This window comes from Apis florea, unplaced genomic scaffold (genome assembly GCF_048593485.1).
Source record: "Apis florea isolate Af1SG1 unplaced genomic scaffold, ASM4859348v1 contig_37_pilon, whole genome shotgun sequence".
Lineage (NCBI taxonomy): Eukaryota > Metazoa > Arthropoda > Insecta > Hymenoptera > Apidae > Apis > Apis florea.
The window spans coordinates 2,042,597-2,060,171 of NW_028256861.1; the positions used below are offsets into that span (position 1 = coordinate 2,042,597).

General features: G+C 36.6%; 1 protein-coding gene across 6 annotated transcripts in view; it reads left to right on the top strand.

Moving 5' to 3' along the window:
• Positions 1-17,575, top strand: part of LOC100870258 (uncharacterized) — a 304,187-nt gene that overhangs the window by 239,984 nt on the left and 46,628 nt on the right. For all 6 annotated transcript variants that reach the window (XM_086916167.1, XM_086916166.1, XM_086916168.1 and 3 more), the window contains 3 exons: positions 1,357-1,674; positions 7,288-7,585; positions 8,179-8,321. In XM_086916167.1, coding sequence (XP_086772293.1) covers positions 1,357-1,674; positions 7,288-7,585; positions 8,179-8,321 — 759 coding nt within the window. The remainder of the gene's footprint in view (positions 1-1,356; positions 1,675-7,287; positions 7,586-8,178; positions 8,322-17,575) is intronic.

Consider the following 17,575-nt stretch of genomic DNA (forward strand, 5'->3'; position numbering starts at 1 on the left):
ACAATATCATAGTTTTGATGCCGACTGCTTCGGATGGAATTTCTGTTTTGTTATTTTTTTTTTTTTTTTTTGTTCCCGGTCATAACTTTTCGTCGTTCAACCGAGTTTCCAATCAGAGTTACCTATGTTTTGTGTCTTTCGTGGAATCGAAACTCGCCCCATACCACTATTAACGCCCTACAAGTCGAACAATATGTTGTACAGATGTATACCGGATTATGTGTCGGTTGAAACGAAACTTTTATCTGCAAACATCTGATAAAACTATATAAAAAAAAAAACAAGAAAATATTTCACGAATCTCCAGCAATGCACAAACACGTTTCACCTTACCAAATCGAACTTTATTCAACAACAAAGAACACAATCTTTTTCCATACATTTTCGTTCGAACCCAACCCTGATCGCCACTATGCGTGGAAAGCAGTTACGCGTATGATCGTTTCGTTAGTGAAGCATCGTCATCCCGAACCAGGAGTTGACGAAAAAAAAAAAAAAAAAAAAAAGGAGGAAGTGGCTAGAAAATCGTGTCAAACGAATTTTCCAATAAATGTAACTGGTGTTCAATTTGGCGCTACGCGTCATGCTACAAAGGACCAGAATCGCGAGGATGTACGATCGAAACAGGATAACCTGAAACTCTGCACCGATCGAGATTAGCCTCGTCGATTGTTCGATGCGTGTACGGCGAAACTGGTTTTGTTGAAAAATAATTTTTATCCGGGATACGTGATGTAGTGGCGGCGGTTACTCTGGATTCTCTTGAAAGGTATTTTTTTAATTATTAGATAGTCGTATATTCTGGAAATATAAATTCTTTGTCTATTTTATTTTTTTTTTTAAACAAAAGCCATCTCTGAACACAGTAGATGACATTTGATTACTCGACAAAGTTGGACGAGTATCGAAGAGTGGAACACTTATGGAATGGTGGAATTGAAATTTGATTGGGTTAGCCAAAGGAGTTGTCTTTTTCTATGTTTCTATCGTCTAAGTGAATGAAAGAGAAAATTGAAAAAGTTGAATTGAAATTTCAGAACAAAGGTATCAACGAGTTTCATAATTTGTCAAAAACAATTCTCTATGCATCAGATGATTATATTTTAGGAAGAGAATAATATTCTCCAAGAGATCAAATCATTCGAATATAAAGTAATAATTCTCAAACGTACTCCTACAACAATCTCACTTTGACAGTTATCAGTTAGTTTCAATTCACTTGTAATTTTTAATCTCGTTCACAGTGAAAAAAACTGTTTATCAGAAAGAATTTTTAAAAACGGAAGCCTGCCGGACAAACTCGTGCTAACTGTCATCGACTTTTGTTTAAAAATAGTTTGTTTATGCCCGTTTCAGTCGAGGAGTTGGAATGTCTGGCCACCTGGAAGGAGGGTAGCAGCCGCTACCTCGTCGGCCGTTTGCATCACGGACACGCGTCCAGTAACGAAGATCGATACCGATGCTTCGTCTACGAGAAGGCCGGGCAGACAGTGCAGAGCAATCTGCACAGAGCTGCCATGGGCATAGGAGCCATGGATCACGATGTCGGTTTGCAGAGTGGACCGGTGCCCGAGGGCGCGGCCGAGATATACCGGGTGGCGCAGAGCGGAGACGCTACTTGCAACGGATTGTTCAGCCCGATGGAGGGGTCTCGGACCATGACGCTCATGAAAGGTGCGTGCAATTGTTTTCGCCTCGAGTGTGTGTCGATTAGAGTATTATACGTATGAATTTAATCATTGACTTTAGAGACTAACTGTCTTTAGAGACTAACGTAACATTGGATGAAGATTCTAAATATTTATAAATCTCATAAATCTTTTTGGATCATCGTGTTTTTGTGATTGACTGTATAAATAAACGAAGAAAATATATTTAAAGAAAATGTATTTAGGAATAAATTTACAGAGAAGAAAATATTCTTTTGGAAACACCCACGTGTGAGAAAAACAAGTGTGTGTCGTTGTAGGAATCACGTGGTTCGAGATATTCAACTGTCCGGTATTGAGAGAACGTGTCAAAATGGCGGCCCACAACGCGAAGCAGAAATATTTGCTGCTCCTCTAACCCCCCCCCCCCTCCCCCACCACCACCGCATTTTCTCTCTCTTCCGTAATTTTTCTTTTTTCTTCCTACACTTTCTTCTCCCAAAGTTTGCTAGCCCGTATCTTACCGCGTACAGTTTCACGGCAAACTTCGTTAACGGATTTCACTTCAGTAGATTTGCAGGATCTCGCGCTTTAAGCGGCGCCCCGCAGTCTTGTCGCTTCAAGACCGCGCCACTTTCTTTGCAGAATCGTTTTAAATCGAGAGAGAGAGAGAGAGAGAGAGAGAGAGAGAGAGAGAGAGAGAGAGAGAGAGAGAGAGAGAGAGAGAGAGTAGTGCTGGAGTGAGAAAGTAGAGGTAGAGGGCGACACTGGTAATAAGATCAAGCGTATCCCAATCATTAATCAAAGAGATGTCGGTTATTTGTTGCAACAGTGACGTAATTCAAAATATTTACATTTATTACATTTATCGAGTTGGTTGAGAAAAATCAATTGTTATTTTTTGCTGCAATAACTCAAAATTTATATTTTGATCGAATTATGGTTAAAAGCAATTTTCTAACAATTTGATCTTTTAAAATTTTTTATAAAAATCTCAAAATATTTGAAATTTTTATTAATTAGTTTAGTTATTTTGCAACAAATGATTAATATGCAAGAACATTGACAAATTGGAATTTGAGTTCTTCTATGAATAGTTTTATAAATGAAACAAAGTAAAATTAAACATTAATCGAATGGATTAATTTTAACAGACATTTTTCAGACGAATTAATTTTCATAATTATTTTTAAAAATCTCGTAATTGTTATATATAATTGAATACATAAATGAGTATATCTATCTCATGAAACGATATTATTTTTAAATTCTTCACGATTCTTAACACTTATAACGCGAAACTAGCGCCACGTGGCTATTAACTACTACTACCCAATATTAATTAAATTACTTACTATCTCTTGACGTGAAATTTGAAAATAACCAGTCATTGAAAATTTCTCTAAATTACTCGCTCTATTGCATGAATATTAAATGTAGTTAAGACTTAAGACCAATTTTATATATTCATTATCCTTAACAGTGTAACCAGCGACACTAGCGCCACGTGACTATTAACTACTAGCATTTCTTATTTCTCAAAATACTCCAATCATTATATTTCCCTTCCAAACGTGACAAGAACAAAATTTTATCAATTCGTTCGACGTATCATGCTTCTGCGAGCCCCGAGTCGTTACAGCGTTAATGTCTCGATCCTCGTGGGGCTCGAGAAACGAAAAGAGAGCAACGGGAAGAGAAGGTCGAGAACTCGAGCCCCCGGAAAATGGATTAACATTAAATCTTTTTCCCTCCTCCGCTTTTCCCTCCAGCCACGTCTCATTCCTTCCATCACCTCCTCCCCCGCCACCTCCTCTTCTTTCCACGATCCACGCCGTCGAGTACCTTTAACTGCACCCACAGGCCGACTCGAAAGTTTGTTCAATTAGCCTGGACTCTTCCACAGCCAGAGTCAATACCCCGGGAAAATTACTCGACTGCGTTTTCATAACTGCTCGAAACGTGCGGTTTAACGGGCAGAAAGGGAGCTCGACACAGGGAGGGTGGAGGATGTCTTGGAGTAAGGAGTGCCTCAACCAGGCAACCCCTCTCCTCGAATAGGCAATTACGGGCGGTGAACCTTCTCGTTAATCGAACGAACGTGCTCCGAAATTTCCGCCTGTAAGCTATAATATTTGGCGAGTATGTCTACTATGGACAAATAAAATCAATCGATTGGTTGGTTGGTTCCTTGGATTAAAGATGCGGTCTTGAGATTGTGGTTAAGTTTTTGGGGCATTTTTCACTTAAATTAATTCAATAATACAATAATCCAATAGTGAGTCGACAAAAACTACGAATCTCAATATTTGTATACGCGTTGTGTCCCATTGATGCAAATGAAATTAAACGGCTGGCTCAAACATCATCTTGGAAACTTTTAACCCGGCGATTAACAGTGGAAAGATTTCTCTTCGCAGTCAAACACAATTACCGATTTCGTTAAAAGTTCCAAGTAAGTGAATTTAAGTCGTCCGCCTGGCGCGAACGTTCGTCGACCCTCGAGCTTCGTTATTGACGAGAGAAACTTGGAGAGAGCTTGGAATATTAGAAATCAATCGCAACACCATCCCCACGACCTTTTTGCATCGTTCAGTTCAAATTCAACTTCCAGCCAGATTTTCTTTTTATCGATATCGTTAAAATGCAGATTGGCAATACACGGAGGAGGGAATAACCGAGGACAGAATTGGGGGGGAGGGGAGTGGAAAAGAGGCGCGTACGTGCACGCTCAAAAGTGGACGATTCGCGTTATTCTGAGAATTCGAAACTGGGGAAAAATTAAGAAATATGGAAGAGTATAAAATTTCTCTGTATATCGATATATTTAAAAATTCTAGATGCCAGAGTGGATAGAAGAGGTGTCTTAAAAATATCAAAAAATCTTGGCCCAAAATCTAATGATCAAGGAATCACGTTATTAGACCTTATTTCGTTATCCACGATTCATAAAATGCGACCATGATAACGCTTATGATTTAAATTGCAGAGACAAGCAATGAAATTTTATTAACGAGAAAGAATGTTTTACGATTTTTGTGCCGGAATGTACGTGCGAAATCGAGGAGGAAAAGAGAGAAAGATAGGGTTGATACCACGAGAAGATAAAAGGGACGACAACAAGTAAAACAAGGGAAATGCCATACGATTTTTACGATCGCGGAATTTGTATCTCGTCCATGTCCCGCGTGGACTTATCGATGGGGAAGGTTGAATTATTTCCATTCTTTTCCAAGGCCGGGCAACAATGCTTTTACGTGCCATAAAAATGGCCGAAACGTACACTGTGTCAATCTTCTATCTGTTTCTCTCTTCCCTAGCTTGAACAAGTGAACAAGTAGCAGCATTCAGACGCGAGTGTATTGTTTGAAATATATATTTTTTGAAGCAACTAGATGTTATTTATTTCGTAATTATTTCATATATATAATTTGTTTATGCGTTATTATTGTATTATATTATGATTTTGCCTGATTAATAAATGATAATATTCACGCAACAGCAATGAAAATAAATAAATTTTTTGCAAAATAATTATCGCCGTTTGAATAAATAAAGAAAATTAAATTTCGTTTATTATCATATAATATTTTCATAAGATTGTCACAATCCAAAAAGATGGAACAAATAGCGTATAAATAATAAAAGAAACATTTGAAAAGTAGGATGCATGATGAAGTAAAAACAAGAATATTCCAATAATCAAATCTATACTATACATCAAAATATTTCAAAAACCTCCAACAATTTCACCTCCACTTTACAATATCACGTCTTCTCTTCGAGCATCCCCCCCTCCACTTTTTACATCACGTCTTTTATCCTCACGTCGTTACAACCTGGCCATTCCCCACCTCTTCCCCTCTTTGTCTCATCCTATCTCGCTTCTCTTTTCCATCTATCCATCAGCCTATATATCCGCGCTCCCTCTTCCTCCCTCTTTACGGATGCTCGCTCCCTCTTTGTTATCCATTTTCCTCCGTCAACCCTTTTCCATCGGTGTCCCGACACTATCGAAGCCCTGCTGGCTGGCGCTCCTTCTCACCAGGGAGGGAGGATTTTGCACACACACACACACCCCCCCCCTCCCTCCCTCCCTTCCAGCCGGAAGTGGAACGCGTTGAAGAGGGGGGGAGAGAGGGAGGGGAGGGGTGGGTACACTCGAACGATTCTGTTTCGCTATCGAATACCTACGTTTTATCGGTTGTCGTTTCGCTACGCCGAGAACTTTATGGTCCGGCGCGGGTTGACTGCGAAATTTTTCGAAGATCGTCTCTTCTATACCAGCCCTGATCTCTTCTTTCCTTTCACCTACCAGGTCTGCCTATCGTTCGAAACGTGTTTAAAAAGTTTGAGAAAATAAGAAGCAAGTGTAATAATAAGCGTTTGAAAAAATGCGAAATCAAATGTTATTACAAGTTGAAGACTTTCATTTATTCTCTCGTATAAAGACAGAGACGCTAGGTGTGGCGCTAGTGTCAGCGAATTTAATAAGTTGCTTAGAAGTCACGTGGCGCTAGTATCGCCATCGCTGGTAGTGTTATGCTTCTCTGCGAGTAATATGAAATTATAATTTTTAAATTTTATAATTATCCTTATTACGAGTGAATATACCATTTTATGAAGAATTATTATATATATATATATATTTATTTATTTTATACGTATTGCATATGTATATTGTTACGATTATTTTATATTATCGTATTTAAAAATTAATTAAAAATGCATCGATATTTATATATTATTCATAGTCATTCAGGGAATAGAATCAGGATTCGTTTAAAGAATGTACTGGGCCACGTCTCGAATATTATCAGGATAATTCCGCTTCTTAGCTCCCCGAGGCTCTTAGATTCCATCTACCTGAGACGATCGAGCTCGATGAAATGGAATTAAAGCAACGATTCGAAGGTCGAGTCGATTACCCAATGTCCGCCCGTCCCATTCTCAAATATTCCATCGGCACCGGCTGAAACGAACCGTTTAAGTGACACGGAGTAAAAAAACGTGAGAAAGAGAGAGAGAGAGAACGAACGAACAATCAGAGAGGTTGAACAATCAGAAATCGCGAAGCCCTCTTATTCTAAATACGTTTTAAAAACGAAGGAGCAACTCTGTCCAACTTCAGTGTTCGATCAGTGGAGGCAGATTGAAATAGGATGGAAAGGTGATTAGTTTTGATAATGAAGAAAATTCGTCTTCCATCGCAAACAATGTGAAAATTAATATTTGATTTTGATCAAGAAATTCGTTCGAGCAAACAATTCGAATATTATTATTGTAAATTTTTTTTGTTACAAACGTTCATAAGATAGAATAATGTCATTTCGAAGATCTTGTAGCTTAATTATCAACAAATATTAATATATTGATATAATAATTAAAATAAAATAAATCATCTTACATTTTTCTAAATTAAATAATCTTTTCTTCTAACATTAACTAAAAAGCATCGATTTTTCACTGATGGTTTATGGTCAAAAACCACGTCAAAGTGTGCCAACTTGACTCGATAATTAAAATAATTAAAATTATTTATTTACACATTTCCTCCATTAAATCCAAACTAAAGAATTGGAATCAAGTTTCTTGCACAATCAGAATTAAACAAATCGGATTCTCTGCTTATCTACAGTGTCGCCACCTGGCCAGTGCCGATTCCCCAATTGGTTGACCGGCCATTCCAGCGGTGGACTGACGTGGCACACCCTCGACCTCACCAGATCTTACACGTTCCATCCTCGGAACGCTTCCCTGCACGTGACCAGTTTGAACACCAGTTCCTCGAGATTCGAAAGCGGTTCCCTGGATGGCCAGTACGTTCCTGGACAAGAGGATCAAGACGTGAAGATCCTGTGCAACAGCATCAAGCAATCTAGCGTTGCTCAAACGATGATGATGACCACGTTGGTCGCGCATTTCACGGTTGGCTGGTGAGTATATTGTTCTTCTATAGTACTTCCTACTTACTTTTGCAACAATTCGTGGAAAAATTAATTAATTATGATCGCCATTCTTCAGTAGATACCTAGCTAATAGTGTATATCTATGAACATCATTATTCGTTCACCAAATTCTTGGAATTCCCTTTTTACAATTATCCTGAAAAAGCATAAGGAAAAATATTCATCGATTAACGTGTCGAAAGAGTCGAAACGAAGCTTGTCCAAAGCTTGCGTGTTTGTCTTTCGTTTGTCCAAGCCGATTGAAAAAAAAAAAAAAAAAGATAGCAAGTTTTCGCTCTTTTTTCCTCTCTCTGTGTTTCCTTTTTTTTTTTCTCTTTAAAGCAAACACGGTGCAAGAATCGGTGCAATCGAGGGGGGCAAAAAAAAAAAAAAAAAAAGAAAAGAGGGGGCAAAGAGCTTTGGATAATACACGTGTTTTGAGAGCATCGGGTTGAGCCGGACGCGCGCTACAATCGCGGTACATTGTCAGAGTAAACAGGATTGTTATTGTTCGCGTGGGTGGGGCGTTTCACGTTTAGGAAGCGTTGGTTTTTATTCGGCTGTCTTCTTCTTGCCCGCAGCCGGAGCGGTTTCATGTGCATGACGTTCTATCGGAGGGACGGCCACGTGATAGAGGTGCAGACCGGAAGCGACGTCTCGAGGCCGGAAGAGGCTTGCAGCCCGCCCCATTTTCAACAGCACATACCCTTTCTCACCTTAGTCAGTAAGTAGAAAGAAAATATTTTCTTCCATCCGATAATTTTTCATTGTTAATATTAACAAATTTGCCACGGGTTTCTTTTTTTCATTACGTACGTGACGAAAAGAATTATGATTTTTGATCGTAATGATCATATGTGTAACGTTGAATGTAATAGGTTATGAAGCTTTAGATTAGATTAATTGGATTGTAGAATAGGTTAGAATATGATAGGTATGATTAAATGTAACATTGTGTACAGTTGAATGTGATAAATGTTAGGTTATGTAGCTCGATTAGGTTAATTGGATTATAGAATAGGTTGGAGGTTGATGAAAAAAATAATTGGATTGGATGTAATCAAGCTGTTGGATTCGTGTTAACGCAAGAATTGTTACATGTCAAATGGTTTAGTTTTTTTTTTTTTTTTTTTTTTTTTTATATAAAGTCTAACTCACATAATATATATATACATCATATCTTTCATCAAAATTATTATTCTACGTTTCCAATTTACTTTTTGCTCGAAGAATCAGATTCTTCAATTTGTATCGTGATTTTCGACATAACCTCTGCGCAACAAGGTATACGAAGTTATTTAGATTACACAATTTCGAACAAATTGGGTTGGAAAGCTAATTCTATCCGTAAACTATCCCTTTGCTTTGGTAAAAGGGGGAAACATTCTCGGTCTGAATCGATGAAAAATCACGGAAACATCGGTCAAAACCTCTCGTTTTCCAAATATTGCTGCCTTTCCCCCGAGTTTATAAGCAGGTTTCTCGATTGTTCTCTATTTTCTTCGTTTCTCCTCCACGAATCTAATCAAATTCAAGGGTCACGCAAATCGAACGTAACCTATTCTTTTAGCTGACAATTGCTCGGTTGATATTTTAATTTACATACTAGTTTCTACAAGTAAATTTTAGAAAGAAGAAAGATCAACTATTGCCTTTACATTAAAAAAATAAAAAAATTTGTCACTTTAATACACACAGTCATGGTAATAAAAAATGATAGAATCTCGATGTCACGAGTGTTCTTATAACTTAACAAATATATATATATATATAGATAAATAAGCCTTAACTAATATCTCCATATCAATTCATGTTTCTTTTTATCCACAGAAATCGATCCTTCAAAGAAAACGTTAAACACTTTGTATATTTATACGTAATGCACAAGTTTCGATTGCAACAATACGAATTGGAAAATATCCAAATTTCCAAACTTTTGAATGATATTGTAGATATGCATGTAGGACAAGGTGACAGCATACCGCGTAGTCGGTGTGTGGGCGGATATGTTATGCAACGGGTGGTAAACGAATCTTCCTGGAGAAATTGAATTTTGTAGGGAGTTGGTGAAGCGCGTCACGAAAATCGTTGAAACCGCACAAATATTTTGTTTCATCGTTCCAACGATGGCTGCGGTTTGGTTTGGTGGCTCTGTTTGCCGATCACCTCTTTCTTCCTTTATTTTTTTTTTTTTTTTTTTTTTTTGCTTCTGCATTCGTTGCCTTGTCCCGAGGTCGCGAGCTTTGTCATTCCTTCTTCTTTTTCTTTCTTTTTTTTTTTTTTTTGATCGCGGTTTCGCCCTTTGATTCTCAAATTGTCGCCCTTTGATTGCCGATAGCGATTTATCGGTCTTCTCTTTTTTTTTTTTTTTTTTTTTTGTAAAAACGTGTCGGCGTCTTCGCTTCGATCTGTGCACGCTCGCGACATCTGGAGTCGAATTTTTTGGTATCTCGAGAACTCTGCACACAAATTTTACAATATTCAAATTTTGTTTATAAAAATTTTGTATATAAAAAATTGTGAGTTTTAGCAGAGATTTTTATATTTAAATTTATTTCACGATTATTTGTTAGAGAATTTTGTTAATTTCTGAACAACTGTGATAAATGTCCTAACAAGATATATAGTACATTCGTATAATTTAAATAAGTAAATGCTTAATATAAGTAAATTTTGTTATTATTAGGATGGATAAAGATAAAAAGTATCCCATTCTGAAAATTGGACTCTATAGTCTTTATCATTATTATCGTTCATCCACGATTAATTATTTATTTTCGATTATAAATTCATTTATTATTAACATTCATAAATCCACTTACATCATTTAGGTAAAACAACCTGTCGATATTGCAAAATCAATTTTTCAATTTTCATAAATTATCCACTTGTTGATTAACCGAATTTAGCCAAATTAATTTCAAATTCTGAAAATAAAAAAAAAAAAAAGATGCACAAAATTCGCATACTTTATAAATTGTATATTGGAAAAAAAGGGGTTGTTGATCGCAAAAAGAGCAGCAAATTAATTTAGCAACGCGTTGTTGCCTTGGGAAAAAAAAAAAAAATGGAGAGCACGAAATCGATGCCGGTCAGGCTGGAATAAGGCGAGGATATATGGTGGTAAAGCGAACGAATACTGGATCAAACCGAATCCAATAACTCCCGTGGGATTACAAACCCGATCCTCGAGGACCGAGCATTCCCCAAAGATGTGTAAGTTGCGGCAAAGAGGCGAAAAGAGAAGGATGGAGGTGTTGGGAAGCCGAGCTAGATCTCGTCGAAGGGTTAGGATATTTCGTTGTGTCCAACCAGATCGCAGCCTGCATTCGTGCCAGGTATACCGGGTGGCCGATCTGGTTTTGCATCGATCTGCTATCATGGAACCTATGTTTCCTCGAATTTTACTTATTGGAGTGAAATTTTTTTTGTTCGAGTTTCTGTCGCTCGAATATTGGCCAATATCGTTGGTCAAATATTACAATGATTGGTTTAAATAATTAGATAAAAAAATATATTTATCTGAAGTTTCTGAAACGATATGTTTTGTTGCTTGATTGCTAATCAGTTTCTATTACAGTAAATTGTTAGTAAAATTTTACGTACGACTGATCTATATATATAGGGTGTTCAGGTAATAAGCGAGGCTATATTTATCGATATTTTTTTCTGGAATTTTCTTATTATTCTCATATCTTTTTCTCTCTCGCTTCTTACAAGGAAATTGAGAAAGAATCCGTCAACTCTTTATCGTTCTAACTAAACTATTGTAGATTGTGTATCAAGATGATCAATGTTAAATCGTTAAATTATATAAAAAGATTATATTATTCTATAAATAAAATTAAAGCTACCCCCCTAAATACTAAATAATAAAGTTTGTTAATTTTGAGAATCACCTTTTAAATTTTCCATTTACTTTTGAACACCCGGTATGAATGGAAAGCGAAGCAATAAAGTACGTGAGATATTTTCTTGAAAAATTTTGCAAGAATATTTCTCGGATAGGAGATCTACGGAACGTTTTGACATACACAAAGAAGAAAGAATAGCAAACGATACTGTGAAATTTATTAGAAAATATTTGGAATCCATTTATACAGCACGTGAAATTTTCTAACTTTTAGGTTAGGTTCGACTTGTTTTCCAAACTAAACTACGTAAAACAAATGACTGTAAAATTTTTAAATGAAAAAATATTTGATATTTCTAATCTCCATTCAATCTATTACTTAAATCCATTGATTTTTAGGTTAGGTTAAATTCGCCGAAATTCACGAGTCGTCCTTTTGAATATATAAATCGAATTCAGAAAGAATTTTCGAAATTCAATTTATTTTCTCTCAAATAATAACAAGTTACGAAAAAGAAGAAAGAATAGCGAACGATACTGTGAAATTTATTAGAAAATATTTGGAATCCATTTATACAGCACGTGAAATTTTCTAACTTTTAGGTTAGGTTCGACTTGTTTTCCAAACTAAACTACGTAAAGCAAATGACTGTAAAATTTTTAAATGAAAAAATATTTGATATTTCTAGTCTCCATTCAATTTATTACTCGAATCAATCCATTGATTTTTAGGTTAGGTTAAATTCGCCGAAATTCACGAGTCGTCCTTTTGAATATATAAATCGAATTCAGAAAGAATTTTCGAAATTCGATTTATTTTCTCTCAAATAATAACAAGTTACGAAAAAGAAGAAAGAATAGCGAACGATACTGTGAAATTTATTAGAAAATATTTGGAATCCATTTATACAGCACGTGAAATTTTCTAACTTTTAGGTTAGGTTCGACTTGTTTTCCAAACTAAACTACGTAAAACAAATGACTGTAAAATTTTTAAATGAAAAAATATTTGATATTTCTAATCTCCATTCAATCTATTACTTAAATCCATTGATTTTTAGGTTAGGTTAAATTCGCCAAAATTCACGAGTCGTCCTTTTGAATATATAAATCGAATTCAGAAAGAATTTTCGAAATTCGACTTATCCTCTCTTGAATCAAGTTACGAGATTTATCGAAAAATATTTGAAACACCTTTTACGTGAAAAAACAGTATTTTAGATGAGGTTTCTGTACAAAATTTACCAGTCACCGTGTATAACCTCTCGATGATATCCTCGGTGAAGTCGAAATCGATAGAAATCCAGAGAGTTTGTGGGTTAGGATCGAAGCCCCGACACGATTTTACACCGATGCCGGATTATAAAATTATAATCGTCTTCAAATTGACGAGGAACTTTCGTGGAGGGTTCGAATCGATCAACCGGAATCCAAGTTTCAACCGGGGAGGATCAAGAAGTTTTCGCCGAGTAATTCTCGCCGTGCGGCGAGTTTCTGTCCAGATTCTCGAATCAGAGGGAGGAAGGGGGGAAAAAAGGGGAAAAAAATTCGTTCACCACGAGCGCTATAGATCATTCGTTTCACAAGGAAAATGCTTTCACCCGAACCTGTAACCATAAGCTATACAATATCCGACGGTGCAATAAAGTGGACCATCCACCAGCCATCCATCTTTTTTCTCTCTCTTTCTCTAGCCTCTTTTGCCTTCCTCCTTCTCCTCTCCTTTCTTCTCGTGGATCGTTTCCTCCTTTATGAGCAGCCGAGGTATTCGAGGAAGAGGAAGAATTCGAGGAGATTCGTGAAAAAAGAGCCCGTGTTAATTTATTTTCGAAGCGGTAGTGATGCATGCTTTGTGAGAATAACAATGGTTTTTCTTTTGGAAAAGATTTAAAAATTTCGACGCCATTTTGGCCCTAACATCTCGCAGAGATGTTATTAGTCGTGTGATTAGATGAATTAATCATAGACTTGCCTTTTATTAAAATTGTGATTATTAAGATTTAGACAAATAGTTTTTTTTTTTTTTTTTTTTTTTTAGTATATTTCAAGCAGAAAATATTGTTACACTAATTTGGACTCTTTAGAAAGAAAAAAATGAGTAAAAGTTTTATATTTCGAGACTTATCAGAGTTTGCAAATTAGTTGCAAATATTTTTATCCCCCATTTAAAATCCTGTTACACAAGATACTGTTTAACTTAATAGCTACCTCTATTTCCCCCCCCCCCTTTTTCACTTAAATCGGGATTAAAAGCTAAATCGAGTGAATAAATAAATAAAAAGAAAAAAGCTAAAATTCAACTCTTTTCACGATCCAAAAATAAGAGGAGAAAGGAGAACTGGAATAAACCGTGCCAAGAATAATACACGATTTTAAATGGTCCAATTTATATTTCGAAATTGAAATAAACCGTCTCCTCCAGATTAAAGCAGAAATATCCATCTTCCCAATTAGCCGGTATAACAATAATCTCTCTGTTCTTGGCGCGCACAACAGATTCAAGGCGCGAATAATCAGGCCAATCTCCAATTTATTTCTCCTCGTGCAAGAATAATGGTACCTTAATGGTCAGTGGGTACACGAGGTTCCATTTTGATGTTAGATCGATCCACTAAACCGTAATAAGAGGTAGTAGTAGTAGTGGAGAGATAGAAAAAGGGGGAGAGAGAGAGAGAGAGAGAGAAAGAGAATGGAAGTTGTGAGAGCGAAATCATCAACTGGATGAGTGAAACGATTAAGCAACGAGTAAGCACATGGTTGTAAGTGCGCTCGCGATATCGAGGATATAACGAGCCAAACGAATCCGGCCAATTTCGAAGTTGCAAAGGGATGGGTAGAAAGTCTGGAATTGATCGTGAGCGAGTATAAGGGGCGTGTACAAGGAGAGGAACGAATCTCTTGGGAGGCGTAATGTTCTTCGAGAGGCCGAGCGAGCCCATTTCGCCTCGATAGAAAAAAATGCCCCTTAATGAAGAATAAAGCGAAACAATTTGGGTGGAGGGGAGGGTTGGCGATTCTAAATAGGCTCGACGTGGAGAGCGTGGCTATTGATGCGTTGCGCGCGCCATCTTTGTTTCTTAAATATAATAATAAATTGAGAGAAAGTGTTTTCCAATATTCCAATATTTTTTTTTAATTAACCATTCTAAGGAAAATTATCGATCGATGTGGAATGGTTGGAGACGTTTTTGATTAGTGAGAGTAATTATAATTGAAGGAAAAAAGGAAACTTTAATAAAAAAAAAAGCTAGGCGATTCGAGTTTCAATTTCTAACCTCAAAATATTCCTTCGATGTAATTCGTTATAGAATGACTCTGATTAACCATTGCTTTCTCACCATTTTCCACGAAATAACAAATTACGCTCCCCATTTTCGTTCGATTGTTTGTCGATTTGACGAAAGTCAAAAATCCTGGATGCAAATTTTTCGTACGTTTGGATACGATGGTGGTTAAGACGCTGATTTTTAAAAATTTATCGTAATGCATAGTTGCCACGTCATACGCGCGAGACTACCTGGCTGTCGCGTGGAAATATCTGCATAAAAAAGGGGCTTTGACGAACAACGGGGGCAGACTGTAACGAGGAGGAAAGGGCGGCCGACGCGCAAATCAAATTCGCTGCAGGTGGTTCGACCGAGTCGCAGCTGAATTTGTCAGTCGCAGGCTCCGCGGTTTTTTGTTTAATTGATTTATGGTACCGCACGCTGATGTAAAAAATCGGCGTCACATACCGCGTGTATAACGCGAACGTAACGCGCCGCAGCGCCATTATAAATCGCTTGTCCCTCGCGCGTAATTATCCGCGGTCGGTAAAGGTGTTCCAGGCTCGAATTACACGCCCGGAACCGACACGATCCGGATATAATCGGTGCCGATTTTCGCGGTCCAAACGTTTTTGGTCGATAACGTAGAAACGTGGAGAAATTCGTATATAAATTGAGCGAGGACAGGGAGAAACGGTTCCATCGAGGGAATATCGATGGAAATACAGGTCGCCATGATGGCCACTCGAGTTCTTATTTCGATAAATCATGAAATTACCACAATCGTTTGAAATTATGGTGTATGGAGTATACCTCGACCTCTTTGCATTTACCCTCGTTAATACGTTGTTTGGAGATCGGACGGTGTCGGCCATAACCTTTTCACGAATGTACATTCCCTTCTATAAGTATGTGGACATTGAAATGTGATTTGTTACGATGAAATCACGTTATTTTTTTTTTTTTTTTGTAAATTTCTAAAGCGTTAAAATTGAACGATCAAATTTCATAAGTTTTCCAAGTAAAATTATTAATTATCGATTAATTATTTATTTGTATATAGTTTTAATAATAACGAGATTCTTGAATTATACAAGCCATTTCCTTCGTAATTCCTTTCCTTTTTATTTCTCCATCCCAGAATTACATTGTCCCAGAATTCATCGTATTTGTATATTTCAATTTCACCATAACGATTGAGTGAGTATCCATATACTTGTGGAGTGGAGTGTACTATTTGTAATCCTATCGAGCGTTACGTTTCACGAAAAATCATAATAGCCTTTGAAAGTTAGCTGGTAGCTGACGGTGTAACCGTCAACTATATCTCTTCATCGAGAACTCGGGGTCTTTCGACGAGCAGCGGCACGAAACGCGGATCGGAATTTCGCGTGTTTGCAGATCGAGAACAGGCGCCATTTTTCAGGCGAAAACTTGGCCGCCCTTTCCACGTCGGCGTGACTCTTTGAAATTTACAAGTCGGCATCGAATTGGCTAATAGCGCGAGGCGTCATTCCACCGATACTTTATCCCGTCCCATGATCGAAATAACTTTGAAAACTTATTTTGGCTAAAATGAAAAGAAATAACTGTTAATCCACTGAAAACTTCAAAAATAAGATATATATATACGTACAAATCAATTTAAATAATTATACATTAACAACAACAATTAAATTTAAAGATGTATCTATTTTTTATCACAATTATTTTATAATAATATAATAATAAATTTATATATATATATATATATATAGTCTTATTCCTTTTTACTTTGTTATTTGAAAAGCGATACTAGCGCCATGTGACTATTAACTACTAATGCCCAATATATTTATACGTAAGACATTAATGTATTCGTGTGACATCTTTTGAATAATTGATTCTATAATGCATTAAAATTTCAAAGTTATTTATCAAATTATAATTTAAATTATTATCAATAACATTAGATAAAGCTAAATAAATAAAGTTTCTATCTCCGTTACATCTGTCTCGCTTCATCGAGCAAAATTCTTACGTATTTATCTTTTGTATTTAAAACTCCATCTTCGATAATGGCATACTCTTGTGAGTATATTGAGAGATATATAATCATGTACATACAAATTAAAGAAAAAAAAAGGGGGGGGAAGCAAATTTCTTTCCACTATTAATAAGTTTTCGTGTTAAGCATCGATTGCAAGGGAATGTTGGATAAAGGAAACAGGAACGTTGACAACAAATGACAAGAAAACAAGGGAGGTGAAGGAACGAAGGGGAGAGAAGGAAGGGACGTAGGCGGAGAAAGAGAAAGAGAGAAAAAGAGGAGTTTCAAAGTTGAACACGGTTGGCTAGTTAAGCGGCGCAACGGCGGTCAACCGTTGAATATATTATATTTTTAAATCATCGACACGCTGGCTGCTTCCGTGCTCTGGCAGAAACATGGCCGCGTGTCTAGATAGCCGTGTTAGAACGTGTTGTACCTACACGCGAAATCTATGTGACCGTGTATACAGGGTGTTCCATATTAATTTCTAACTGAATATATCTTGGCCAACTTTATGGGTTGAAAAAAATTAAACGCCCCGGGGGGTTGAAATCTAGTTGAAAAAAAAAAAAAAAAAAAAAAGGAATTTTATTAAAATTGATGTGCATGTAAATGTGTCAACGATGTTTCACGCTTAATTTTATTTTTCAAACTAGTGGAATTTTGTGTGTATATATATATATATATACACCTTTTTTTTTACTATTTTCAAAAATTCTGTTATTCGTACTTTTGCAGAGGAAGGGGGGGGGGGAGGATCGAATTTTTTTTAGAAGCAAGGCAAATATCCTTTTTTTTTTTTTTTTTCTTTTATTTATTATTTATAATAG